Here is a 13,735-nt window from a genome sequence, read left to right on the forward strand (position 1 = left end):
AGGAAGGTCGGCGTCAAGCCATTAAGAAGCCGGCGAAGGTAAAGTCGGTGGCATGGGTTCCACGAGAAGCGGCGAAAGTAATGCCGAGGAAGGCGCCTGCGAGAAGCAGCTGGCGCATTTGGGACCCAGGTCAAGGTGAAGCGCACGTCGTGCTTAGGGGGTGATTGTTAGGAATAAGCACTCCGATATGAAGACAACACGGTGTGCTCACGTGTACGAGTAGTATACGTATGTGTATGGCTCTAGGAGTTGTGCACCGAGTCGGTTAGCTAGTCTAGGTATTATATAATCTATGTAATAGCTAGGCTTGTAACAACACCGTGAGTTGAATCAATACAAGGAAAAACACCAAGGTGCGATATGCACCTGTGGCTAATCGCTTTTGTGTTGTGCGCGTGAGTAGTACTAGCTAGCAGATCACAAGATCGATCAAGCAGGAGCTTGGCTAGCTGGGTCGTACCTCACGGCGGAAGTACTGGCTATCGTACGTGCGTGACGTCTCGTCGGAAATCACTTCATCGTCAGTCGTCGGAAAGTACTCGACGGTAGGGGCTGTGTTTGGTATCAGATCGGCGAGAGTACTGCCGGGTCTGGGCCAACAGAGGCAGGGACAGCGGTGTGGACCGAGAAGATTTGGAGACGACTGGCGTGCATCAAGGAGGGGAAGTAGGCGGCAGTGTTTGGGGCGGCTAATGAGATCGAAGAAGACGGCGGGCTGCAGGCTGCAAGAGATACAGTACTAGAGGCGGAGATAAGGAGGCGCGCGCTGGGGAAGGAGGCATCAGGCGCGAGCACAGGGGATCGCTGGGCGGATTGATTACCCTCGGTTACAGCGATAAGAGTCATATCGTCGTGAGGATACGATGACCCTCTCTCTCTTCTTTAATTAGGCTTCCACATCAGTTGTGTGCCTATGTGGCAAGAGTCGTATCGTCGTGAGGATACGATGACCCTCTCTCTTCTTTAATTAGGCTTCCACATCAGTTGTGTGCCTATGTGGCAGACTTTAGATACGGTCCAACGTGTAGCATTGGGACTGCCCTAAAGATTTGTGGATTGAGTATTCTGTATTTATTGCATGAGTGTGTGCATGTCTATGTTGTATTTATATATGCTTCTTAAAAGTAAAATACATGAGTTGGTACTTTCCACATGCCAACACTTCTAACCAGAAAACACTTTGTTTTGTTCAGATAAACAAAAGAGAGTTTTTTTCTCCTTGTTCTCCCGTACCTGAATAGTCTTTGAACGTGCCTTGTCGGTTAGGGTGGATCGAAAGTAACTTTCCCCTCTCATTTTTCATGAATGCTTTAAGGGTCTTTCCTTTTCTTTATACCAAATATAGTGTGAAACTACACTTTATATGGACCCAGTTTGGTGTCATCTGTGTAAGAGACAGCTGGGTTGACTGAAGTCTACTCAAAGTCAAGATTAAGCTTTGTACAAAGCGCTTTACTACGTAGAAAGTTTACATCGGAGCAAGTTTCAACTCCTAAATGTTGTTCTCTTTTAGACTCGGTACTTCTGTAGCCAACTAACAATCCCACAAGGAAAATATTTGTTCTGCGCGCGTTTGCCCACGTACATAATTCCATGAGGTTAAAAGAGCACGGTTGACGGGTTTCTCAACTAACTAGCTAGCTAGTCAGGTCTGTTTTCCTGCAATGAAATGTGGAATTCTTGTCTTTCGAGAGAGACGTCCGCGCGGGGGTGTAAATTACGAGGGATGCTCCGGTGCTCCCCCCTAAACAAAGCTGAAGGGTTATATTTGTTTTTTTGTTCTGTGTTAGGTCCGCCGAAACCCATATGTATACCTGTCTATATTGATACAATACGTGTACGTCGCGTAAGAAAAAAGGAGGTCACATAAGCAATATCTTTATATGACCTTTTTATTTCGACACACGCACGTGACCATAGATATGTATAAAAACGAGGTACAACACAACACAGGCCATACGAGCCTGTACAAAACTGTACGGACGATGGACCTACACTAAAATTACGATCGTGTCCCCGTTTACAAACAAGTATAGAAAAATCTACCATGTTATTGTGTTTAACGCGCCCAGAATTTTTCCAGGGGAGGAGCACCGGAGCAGAAGTGGTAAATTACGTGTGTAGGAAAAAAGCTTTGCAGCTTTGGACAAGCAAAGGTGGTCTCAGGCCTCTTTCTGTAAAGAGAAAGAGAAGCTCAGAAAGCAGCTGACGCTGCATCTGTGAACGGAATCCTTCTGCATCAAATTCTAAAAGCTACAGATCAAGATCCTGACCTTGTCGCAGAGCAATCACTAATGTGCATTTCTATTGCACGTACCAAGTGATACCACGACGGATGTTGCATGATATAAACATTAAGCCATAGCCATGCGTTAAATTAATAACACCAGAACGTAACGGCAAGTACATGGTGTTGAACGAACAGCTTACAAGTTTCGAAATCACAAGCAAGCAAAGAATAAACAGAGAGTACAACTTAGGTTTCAAGGTCAATGACCGCCGAGATGAACTGAGGGTGGAGACTACGCCGTGAAGACAAGCACACCGCCGGAGAAAGATCCTGCCTTCGTCACCTTCCAGCGCGACACCGCCAATGCGAAATCCGTTTCCACCTCCGAAGAAGGCCCCTGCCTTCTCGCCCTGGCTCGTAGGGCGCCATACCGTCAAGAAGTAGAACAACTCAGCCGAGAGCACGGATGCACAACATAGGCCAAGTCGCCGGGGAAGAAAGCCTTGAGCATGACCACCTCTGCACGCGAGCTGCCCACTAACGGCTTCGCCAGTCACCACGCGAACCAACTGGCAAGACACAAGCTTTTGGACCAAGTCAACACCGAAGACAAGGCAAGAAGATCCACGCCTCTGCAGCTCCTCCGTAGCTGCCGCCACATGCAGACCAGACCGCACACATCACCGACCACCTTCCACCGACCCAAGGTGGCGCCTCCAAGGAGGAGAACGATGCCATAGCAGTGCTGCTGCCCAATCCGTAGGACTTGGGGTTTTCACCCGGGTAAGGGAAGGAGGGGAAAGGGATGTGCCTCGACATAGCCCCCAAGGAGGAAAGCGGCGTCATAGACGTCGCCAACGCCATGCCGCCACCGGCCGGGGCCCTCTGACAGAGCCCCCGCCCCACCATCCCGAGAGGGTTCCAGATCCAGAGGAATCAAATCCCAGGGAGTGGGATCCCGCGTGGTGCAGGTCGATGTCTTCAGATCTGGCGGAGGTCAGACGGGGTGACCCCCATGCTGCAACCACCGTCCACCATCCCCTCGCCGCCCGCGCGACCAAGGTGGACGGCCAGCAGCACCGGCGAGCGCCTCCCGTCCGCCCCGGGTGCTGAAGCGCTCCACCAGAGAAGCAGAGCCACGAGATCCTTGCCGCCACCGTCCTTGGTAGCTCGCGCCGTCTTTCCGGCGGTCTCCTATGGAGGCGGCAAGGGGTAGGAAGGCGGGGGAGAAGGGTCTCGGTGCCTAGGGTTTTGTCCCTGCCTGAGTCGCCCCAGAGCGAAGCAACGCGGGGGGTGGGAAAAGCGTTTATGATCCTGATGTTGCATGATCATGCAGATCCTAATTGTTTCTCTTTAATTGAGGATAATAATCAGGATATTCCTCAACAGTCCTCACTTGAGAGTGGCTGCAGTTCAGATTCAGCAATATATACCTATTTGTCTTCTACATTTCTTTTTTTACAAAGGTTGGAACTAATTGCATGCGGGTATGGCCAATAATGTGGTTAGTCCGTCTCAGTTTGCAGTCATGCCTGGACGACATATCTTGGAGGGGGCGGTTGTCCTACACGAAACAATCCATGAACTTCATAGAAATAAGATTGATGAGTTTTTTTTCTTTCAAAATTGACTTCGGGAAGACTTATGATAAAGTAAAATGGCCTTTTATGAAACAAGTGATATGTACGAAAGGTTTTGATCTTAAATGGTGCAAATGGATCATGGATCTTGAGAAAGGGGTTAGCGTGGAAATAAGGGTCAATGATAATATTGGATATTATTTTCAAACATGAAAGGTGTTACGTCACGGTGACCTGCTATTCCCTATTCTTTTTACTCTCTTCAGTTCATATTAAATAACTGACCTTTGTCTAAATACGCATGCATTTATTCTAAAAATTTAACTAGATTCATACGAATTTAGACAAAGTAGAGTCCATTAATATGAACCGGTGGGATAATTACAATTGATGATATATCGGCAATCCTAATTGCGTGGGCAGATGAGAATGGTCAAGTTGGCATCTTCTTGAAGCTGGGTACGTGTCCATTCTTCAATGCACTAATGACACGATGTCATGGAACATGATTTTCAGAAAGCCACTAACACGACGCTGATATTGTATAATTTTGAGCAATTATCATATCCTAAGATTAATTTTCATAAAAATGAGATTTTCTGTTTCAGAAAAGCAAACGATGATGAAGAACAGTATAAACAATAGTTATGAAGATGGTTCATTACCGTTTTGGTATCTTGTCATGCCTATTCCTTACAGAAAACTACGCAACGCTGAATGGAACCCAGTCGAGGTCCGGTTTGCAGGAAAACTTAGTTGCTGGCAGAGCAAGTTACTCTCACATAGGGATCGACTTGTTCTGATAAATTTTGTGCCGACAAACAGCATGCCGATGTTTATGTTTTCTTTTCCTGAGGTAACCTAAAGGGGTAAGGAAGAGACTTGATTTTTTAGATTACAGTTTGGCAAAACGATGATACTTTCTCCGGTTCAAACTATTTGCCAAAAATGGATGTATCTCTACACTAAAACATGTCTTGATACATTAATTTTTAGACAATTATTTTAAACCGGAGGAAGTACTAAAAAGAAATATTAACTTACTCAAAGAACGTAACCATCGACTGAAAGTTCAGGGTGGCTTAGATATTGAAGTACTCGAAATAAAAATAAGTGTTTGTTAAGTACATGGATTTTTAAACTTCTTAATGAGAAAGGGATGTGGCAGGAGCTGCAACACAATAAAACCTAAAGAATAAAACCCTTGCTCAGGTTGAGGCAAAACCAACCGACTCTCTGTTTTGAAAAGATTTTATGCATGTTAAGGATGATTTCTTTAGCACATGCCTTTTTTTAAGTGGGGATGGAAAAGGTACTAAGGCCTGGGAAGACACTTGGTTCGGGAAGATGCCCAAGCGCAGCAATGTCTATTCGCTATATAACATTGTGCAACACAAAGATGTGTTCATTGCAGATGCTTTGTCATAAATGCTTCTAAAGATCGGTTTTAGGAGGGGTTTACCTGACAATAAGTGGACTCGACGATTACACTTATGTCGAAACTAATGGCGATCCATCGAACATGATTAACCTGATCATTTTGCGTGGAAGCTTGCGACAACAGGACATTTTACTATCAAATATATGTATGTGTACATGATGAGTGGCCACACTAGATTTTTACATACTTGTGGAAGTTGAAAATTCCACTAAAATTAATATTTTCATGTTGCCCCTCAAACATAAGGTGTTAATTACAAATGATAACTTGGCTAAAAGGAACCGGCAAAGATGCAAGAAATGTTTTGTTTGTGAGGGAGAGCATCCATTTTTCTCTTGTGAGGGAGAGCATCCAGTTTTCTCTTGCCCGTTTGCTTGTATTGTCTATCACATTGTGTATATGACTAAGAATATTACTCCACCAACCAAGATTACTAATATGTTCATAAATTGGTTAAGTAGAATTGATAAGAGGACTAAGGCTAGAATACACATAGCTATATGTTGGTGTATTTGGTTATGTAAAAACAACATTATTTTAAACAAGATGAGAGGCATAATTTTTTTTTCCAGTTATCCTTTTGACTACACACTAGATTCAGCTATGGTCTTTCCTACTACCGTCGGATTAGCGGGAGTCTATGTCTACTAGATGCTACCGGCTGTGGTTGCTCATGGTAGCTACAACCTGGTTGGTTGGCGGCTTACTAGTTGAGTGAAGATTGGATAGCTGTCATATGCCGTGCTATTTGTTGTTTCTTTTTTGTTAATTGATATATGTACCGGCCCTCTTTGACCGTTGAATAGTAAACTGAATGCGATTTGAACCTTGAAAAAATGTAGGTATGGAAATTAAGAAATATCTGTTATGCCCTTTCAAAAAAAAGTTCTTAAAAAACACTTTTTTGAAAAAAGGAGGTTGAAACCCAGCCTTAGCAACGAACTGATTTATTTTTATCCTGAGAAAAACTTTCATTATGTAAAGAAGAGAGCATTAGTGAATTCGGTTCCCCATTCGCTTGTTGAATCAGACATCTCGATTTCTGTAAAGTATTTCACAATGCCGCACGATGATCATTCCTCTGAATAAAACGAATCAGGATCAGGAGATAAGGAAGCTTCTCAACTGAAGAGCTTTTCCCTAAACAAGTTCAACTTACACATGCTTTACCCAAAAAAATCTCAACGCTGCTGATTCAAGTAGCAGTTTATTCATATGTGGCCCGCGCACTACTCATCGTTTCCTTTAAAATCTTCATTTCGCAAATTAGAAAATGCAGCTTTTGCTCTTAAAAACCTCTCCCTGTCGTCTCAAAAGCATACCCTGCCATAACCTGAACCTTGCACGTAAACTTGGCTTTCTTTTCCTGTATAAGCACTGCACACAAGCGATTGCTACCTGAAATTGTTGCTATCCAGCACGCAGGAACATGCCGAGAACTTGCAAGCTTTCTCCTTGCATGTCACTTCAGTAGAGCATCTTCAGTCTTGGGAGTTCACACAAACTAGTAACCGCTTTGCCATCACACGTATATATAAGGATGGAGCTCGTGGACAGGCAGACCGACAGAGGAAACGGTTGTGATATACATCAGTCGATAGGTTCATCAGCTTACTACGCACCATGGGCAACGGCAAGGTGTACGCGACGATCGTGCTCATCAGGCTGATATACGCGGGCATGCACATACTTACCAAGGCGGCCTTCGAGGAGGGCATGAGCACTACCGTCTTCGTCTTCTACAGGCACGCCGTCGCCGCCATCTTCTTGGCCCCTTTCGCCTTCTTCCTCGAGATCAGGTAGCGGTGACGGCTTTGTCTGTTCAGCCATGCATCAAGCACGGATTCTTAGAACTGTTCGGTACTCATCGTTCTGACGTTGCCTAATTAATTGCAGGAAGCGGCCGACGCCACCGTTGACGGTTAGGCTCTCATTCAAGATCTTTGTCCATGCCTTCTATGGGTAGGTGTCGATGATTGCAGCATCTGCACCACTGAAACTGCAATCTGGTGATTACTTGTTAGATTTCTTATACTACTACTTCGGTGTTGTGTTTCTCAGGATGGCTGGAACGATAAACTTGTATAGCATTGGTCTGAACTATGCGTCGGCCACCTCTTCATCGGCTATCTTCAACATCGTGCCAGTGGTGGCCTTCATCTTGGCAGTCATGTTCAGGTCAGGAATTCAAACCAGAACCATGGTGATTTACCATGTTCTGCTTCAGTAGTAACGAGTAATTAACAAGTATGTTCATCGGACGAACAGGATGGAGACTCTGAAGCTGAAGACTGTCCACGGCATGGCCAAAGCCTCGGGGATTCTTCTCTGCGTCGGAGGGGTGGTGGCGCTGGCGCTGTACCAAGGCCCCCAGCTCAAGTCCTTCAACCACCACCCTCTCCTGCACAGCACCAGCAAGGCCGTGCACGCGCATCCCGAGAAGAACTGGGCGCTGGGGATCTTCCTCATGACCGCATCGGTCGTGATATGGTCTCTCTGGACAGTGAAGCAGGTAACCTGTGTGAATTCTGTTCTTGTGCTTCGTCCAAGTGTGTGTCTCTGAAACTCTGAATTTGCAGAACTCTACTAACATTGTGTTCTTTCCTTGTCCCAGGGCCCCCTGTTGCTGGAGTACCCATCCAAGCTTCTCAACACCACGCTCCAGTGCACCTTCGCAAGCGTCCAGTCGTTCGTCATCGCCATCGTCATGGAGAGGGACCTGGCGCGATGGAAGCTCGCTGGCGGCATGAGCCTCGTCGCGGTGCTCTTCACGGTAAGCATCTTGTCTCACTGTCCTCGGAGAGATTTTTTGCGATTTCTTGGATTGCCAGCGGCGACTCAGAAACCCCTCTGCTTACGCTGTGTGTTGGAGTTTCAGGGTATTGTTGTCGCGGCCATCTCGTACTACCTGCAGATCTGGGTGATCGAGAAGAAAGGCCCGGTGTTCCTGTCCATGTCGATGCCGCTGAGCCTCGTCTTCACCATGGTGATCGCCTCGTTCCTATTGGGGGAAGACGTCAGCCTAGGAAGGTAACCAAGGTTTAAAATAGGGTGATATTTCATTTAACTTGCCCTTCTCTAGACGCAATACGAATTATAGCCTGATATAGCATGTTATATTTAAAATAGCATTTAAAAAAGATAAATAGTAAAACAAATCTCTACTACTCCCTCTGACTCATATTAGTTGCCACTAATAAAGGTGTATCTAGATATATTTCTAAACTTCATCCATACTAGTGGCAAGTAATATGAGTAAGAGGAAGTAGCTAAAACGTTGTCCAAGAGAATACATACACAACAACATTCTTTAAATTGGTACTCCAATTTTTTACAATAGCCAAATCCTAAAAACAGATGTAAGGCATAAATCCATAACCATAATAAAAAATGAAAGCCCACATTTTAGTTTAGGTTAAGTTGGAAGTGAGGAGATGATATTGGACTTTTGGGTCGATGGCGATAACCTGTGATTTTTTACTTTCTCATTTTTTCTGGTAAAAATTTCAGCGCCACACGCTATGTGATTTAGCGACGTATAACGTGTTTAGCGTTGTAGCGACTATATTTGGTTAAACTTGGCATAGGCAAAGACAACTCAAATCCGCAATAGTCGTGCTAAAATCGGTGAAATAGCTTGCTATTTTAAACCTTAAAGTAAAGGTAACACACGCGATTGCATTAATTACTCCTCCCACCCGATACGCCCCTGGCCCAATTTCTTCTTTTCTCACCCATGCACGGCATCGAAAAGTAAAGCGTCGTGACACAGCCAACCAAACTGAGACACCATCGCCTTCTATGCGAAATGCGTTGCACGTACGTCTAATCTTATAATCTATGTCATGTCCTGTCGTCTGGGTGCAGCATTATCGGTGGCGCGTTGCTCGTCGCCGGTCTCTATGCCGTGCTCTGGGGCAAGGGCAGGGAGGATCGAGCTGTGGCCAGTCCACTGGACGGCACTCTGCCGCAGCTTGAGGAGCACAAGAGCCGAGCGGCGGAAACCAAGGAGAGCGAGACGTCCGACGCGACCGCAAAGGTTTGATCCCCTCGTGGGCACGATCTATAATGGATCTCCAAATTCTCCTGTACGAGTGGTGCGACCGGCGTTATCATGCCATGATGGTGATTGGCCAAAGAATGGATCAGAGGCAGGGTGATCCAGACCCGAGCTGTTGTATCATGACAAGGAAATTATGTACTTTTAGATCTCAATGCCTTGTAGTACATCAACCAAGCAATCCTTGTTTACTGTGTGTACTTGTTGAAATGTTACCGGTGTATCATCTGAAAAGAGAGATCACCACCAAAACGCACGTCCAATATCAGCTTTTTCTTTTTTGCAATGCCAAATACTATCAAGTCATGGTGTACAAACTTCAGAAGAATTATTACTTCAGTTGTTGCCAATCGGACACTCCAGCAATCCAGTATGCAGAAAATGTTTGCAAACCAGCTAGTGATCAAACAATCACATCTCCCCTAATAAAATTACTTACTTGGAATAAAAAAAATCTTCGTGCGGTCGTAGGTAGATGGCATTTGATACAAGGACAGAGTCTGCAACACATAGTTTTACCCGTTAATTTTTTATGAACATATTAGTTATACGCCGAACCTGACGATACTATCATAACTAACTAATCTAGATAACTTTTAGCACATTATAAGACTATAAGAGTCAAAGTTATAGAAATTTAATTGCATGTTTTTTATAACACTGTTCTATAATTTTTGTCGTGGTTTTAGTTCAAATATAAACTAAAATCACGACAAAAAATATGGAACAGAGGAAGTTATAATAAAGGATTTGCTAGACGTAATGAGGTGTTAATGAATGAATGTTGAGAAGATAAAGTTTTAAGGAAATAAATTCAAAGATTTAATTTCAGTTAAGTTGAAAAATACAACCCTAAAAGGTCACCTTTCTCATACTCACTCATGCCACATGTAGTATTCTTGTGGTGACTTGAGGAGAGGGAGGGAGGGGGAGAGAGATAGCACACATCTCTACTACTTAAAAAAGACGACAAGGTTCCGTCGTCAATCGGTCCGTCGTCCACTTCGTCAACATCGGGTGTTTTCCGTTTTGTTATGGCCCATCGGCTTATCAACCCTCAGCCCACTCCCACTCCCACGAGGTCTGGACCGCCGCCACCCCTCGATCCCCATCTCCTCGCCTCCCCCTCCGTCCCATCCCCATCTCCCTCGCCTCCCCCTCCATCCTCAACACCACCACAGCCCCTACCCAATGAAACGCACGCGGACCCTATTTCAAGGCCGGAATCGAGTTTCCCTGCTGGGTTTCTTTGGAATCCATCGCGCTGGTCCGGGCACGGGTGGTGTTCTCCGAGTATTGCCGAGGTCATCCTCGGTCTGTGCCCGATGGGCGGTGGGCGACAAGGACGCCGCCGCGGTCTCCTCTGGTTTGCACAGAGTCACCAGGAGGTGTGTTGCCGTGGCCTGGCGGCATCCCAACCTGGAGATGGTCTCCATCCATACCTTGGTCTGCATTCATGTTTATCCCCCTTTCCCCATTGTCTAGCTTGACTGGAGATTGTTACACGAGGTATGTGCTGGAAATTTGTGTTGGCTATAAGTTGAATCTGGATGTTGTTGTGAGGTTTCTTCCGTGCACATTTGATCAACTTTTGGAAACTGCCTCCAGTCCTGTGGACATGTCTTTGTTAAGTTTTCACGGTAAATAGTGACATATAGTAGTGTAGTGGAGATCTCCAATGGTAGCTGTATAAATGTAACATTATCTTGCGATTCTAAAATAGAGCAGTCGTTTTATGTGCTCTGATTGAATATAGATGAATTGGTAAAGGCTTGTCATGCAAATGCAAAAAGGGTATCTCCTGATGCTTAATCAGTTTCAGCAGTAAGTTATATTGACTTTGAATAATAGATAAACAGTCCTTGGTCAAGAATTTTGATAAAGCAAAAGCTGAACTTGAAGAAATAGTTCACTCCTACGAGATCCCAAGGTGAACTTTTATCAATTAGCTTCAAACTTCATCTGGAGGTACTTACACTATGTAGTTGTTATTTTGCTACGTGGAACGATTAAAGACTGAATATCATGTCTCATTAGTGTTGCTTTGGGATGATTTTGTGTACTTATCGTGATTCCAGACTGAATATCAGTCTCATTAGTGATTTAATTATTACTTAGCTACGTGGAATGAGTACAGACTGAATAGAGTAAACCATGTAGAAGCTTCTCTGAAATTATATGTACCGGAATTAACAAATTTTATTAAAAAAAAGTTGTACATTCTTCTGAGTGTATGCCCTTTAATACCAGATTTTTTTTGCAGAGCTAAAAGCAGCCAAAATAAATTTAACTTTTACATTATCATGGAATCTGTCTTGTTTTTAGTTTTTATGCACATGATACAACTTAATGAACTAAATTTTGCATGCCCTGTGTTTATCACTTTGCAAACCAGTTATTATTTTGAAGAACAAAAGTCGGCCGCTCGTTGTGAAAATATGGAATGATTAGGTCTTACGGGTAGCTACTGTTCTGTAGGATAACGTTGCATAGAAAACAAAAAATTTCCTACGGCGAACACGCAATCCAAGCCAAGATGCAATCTAGAAGACGGTAGCAACGAGGGGGTATCGAGTCTCACCCTTGAAGAGATTCCAAAGCCTACAAGATGAGGCTCTTGTTGCTGCGGTAGACGATCACTTGCCGCTTGCAAAAGCGCGTAGAAGATCTTGATCACGATCGGTTCCGACGCCACGAACGGGCAGCACCTCCGTACTCGGTCACACGTTCGGTTGTTGATGAAGACGACGTCCACCTCCCCGTTCCAGCGGGCAGCGGAAGTAGTAGCTCCTCTTGAATCCGACAGCACGACGGCGTGGTGTCGGTGGCGGTGAAGAAGTCCGGCGGAGCTTCGCTAAGCTACGCGGGAGATATGGAGGAGAGGGGGGCGGCTAGGGTTTGGGAGGGGGTGGCCGGCCACTCAAGGGGGGCGGCCAGCTTGTGGTCTTGGGGTGGCCGGCCCCCTCCCTTGGCCCCTCATTATATAGGTGGATCCCCAAGTGTTGGTGTCCAAGTCTTCGAATAAGACCCGAACCAAAAACCTTCCATAAGAGGGGAAACCTAGCCCAACTAGGACTCCCACCAAAAGGTGGGATTTCCACCTCCCATGTGGGGGGTGGCCGGCCCCCTAAGGGGGAGTCCACTTGGGACTCCTCCCCACCTAGGGCTGGCCGGCCATGGAGGTGGAGTCCCATGTGGACTCCACCTTCCTTGGTGGTTTCTTCCAGACTTTTCTAGAACCTTCTAGAACCTTCCATAGAACCTTCCGCGACATTTTAATTCACATAAAATGACATCCTATATATGAATCTTATTCTCCGGACCATTCCGGAACTCCTCGTGATGTCCGGGATCTCATCCGGGATTCCGAACAAATATTCGAACTCCATTCCATATTCAAGTACTACCATTTCAACATCCAACTTTAAGTGTGTCACCCTACGGTTCGTGAACTATGCGGACATGGTTTGAGTACTCACTCCGACCAATAACCAATAGCGGGATCTGGAGATCCATAATGGCTCCCACATATTCAACGATGACTTTAGTGATCGAATGAACCATTCACATACATTACCAATTCCCTTTGTCTCGCGATATTTTACTTGTCCGAGGTTTGATCTTCGGTATCACTCTATACCTTGTTCAACCTCGTCTCCTGACAAGTACTCTTTACTCGTACCGTGGTATGTGGTCTCTTATGAACTCATTCATATGCTTGCAAGACATTAGACGACATTCCACCGAGAGGGCCCAGAGTATATCTATCCGTCATCGGGATGGACAAATCCCACTGTTGATCCATATGCCTCAACTCATACTTTCCGGATACTTAATCCCACCTTTATAGCCACCCATTTACGCAGTGGTGTTTGGTGTAATCAAAGTACCTTTCCGGTATAAGTGATTTACATGATCTCATGGTCATAAGGACTAGGTAACTATGTATCGAAAGCTTATAGCAAATAACTTAATGACGAGATCTTATGCTACGCTTAATTGGGTGTGTCCATTACATCATTCATACAATGACATAACCTTGTTATTAATAACATCCAATGTTCATGATTATGAAACTAATCATCCATTAATCAACAAGCTAGTTTAAGAGGCATACTAGGGACTTCTTGTTTGTCTACATATCACATATGTACTAATGTTTCGGTTAATACAATTCTAGCATGATATATAAACTTTTATCATAAACATAAAGATATAAATAATAACCACTTTATTATTGCCTCTAGGGCATATCTCCTTCAGTCTCCCACTTGCACTAGAGTCAATAATCTAGATTACATTGTAATATACCTAACACCCATGGCATTCTGGTGTTGGTCATGCTTTGCCCTAGGGAGAGCTTTAGTCAACGGATCTGCTACATTCAGATCAGTGTGTACTTTGCAAATCTTTACTTCTCCATC

At 44.8% G+C, this 13,735-nt stretch overlaps 1 protein-coding gene across 1 annotated transcript; it reads left to right on the forward strand.

Annotated features, from left to right (window-relative positions):
• The first annotated feature begins 6,796 nt into the window (after positions 1–6,796).
• LOC127333282 (WAT1-related protein At5g64700) lies at positions 6,797–9,628 on the forward strand. Its single transcript, XM_051359661.2, has 7 exons — positions 6,797–7,050; positions 7,148–7,213; positions 7,313–7,429; positions 7,520–7,763; positions 7,866–8,024; positions 8,130–8,281; positions 9,119–9,628. The coding sequence occupies exons 1-7, from the start codon at positions 6,875–6,877 to the stop codon at positions 9,294–9,296; spliced, it is 1,092 nt and encodes a 363-aa protein (XP_051215621.1). The 5' UTR covers positions 6,797–6,874; the 3' UTR covers positions 9,297–9,628.
• The last annotated feature ends 4,107 nt before the right edge of the window (positions 9,629–13,735 follow it).

The sequence above is a fragment of the Lolium perenne genome, chromosome 2 (assembly GCF_019359855.2).
Source record: "Lolium perenne isolate Kyuss_39 chromosome 2, Kyuss_2.0, whole genome shotgun sequence".
In the NCBI taxonomy this organism is placed as follows: domain Eukaryota; kingdom Viridiplantae; phylum Streptophyta; class Magnoliopsida; order Poales; family Poaceae; genus Lolium; species Lolium perenne.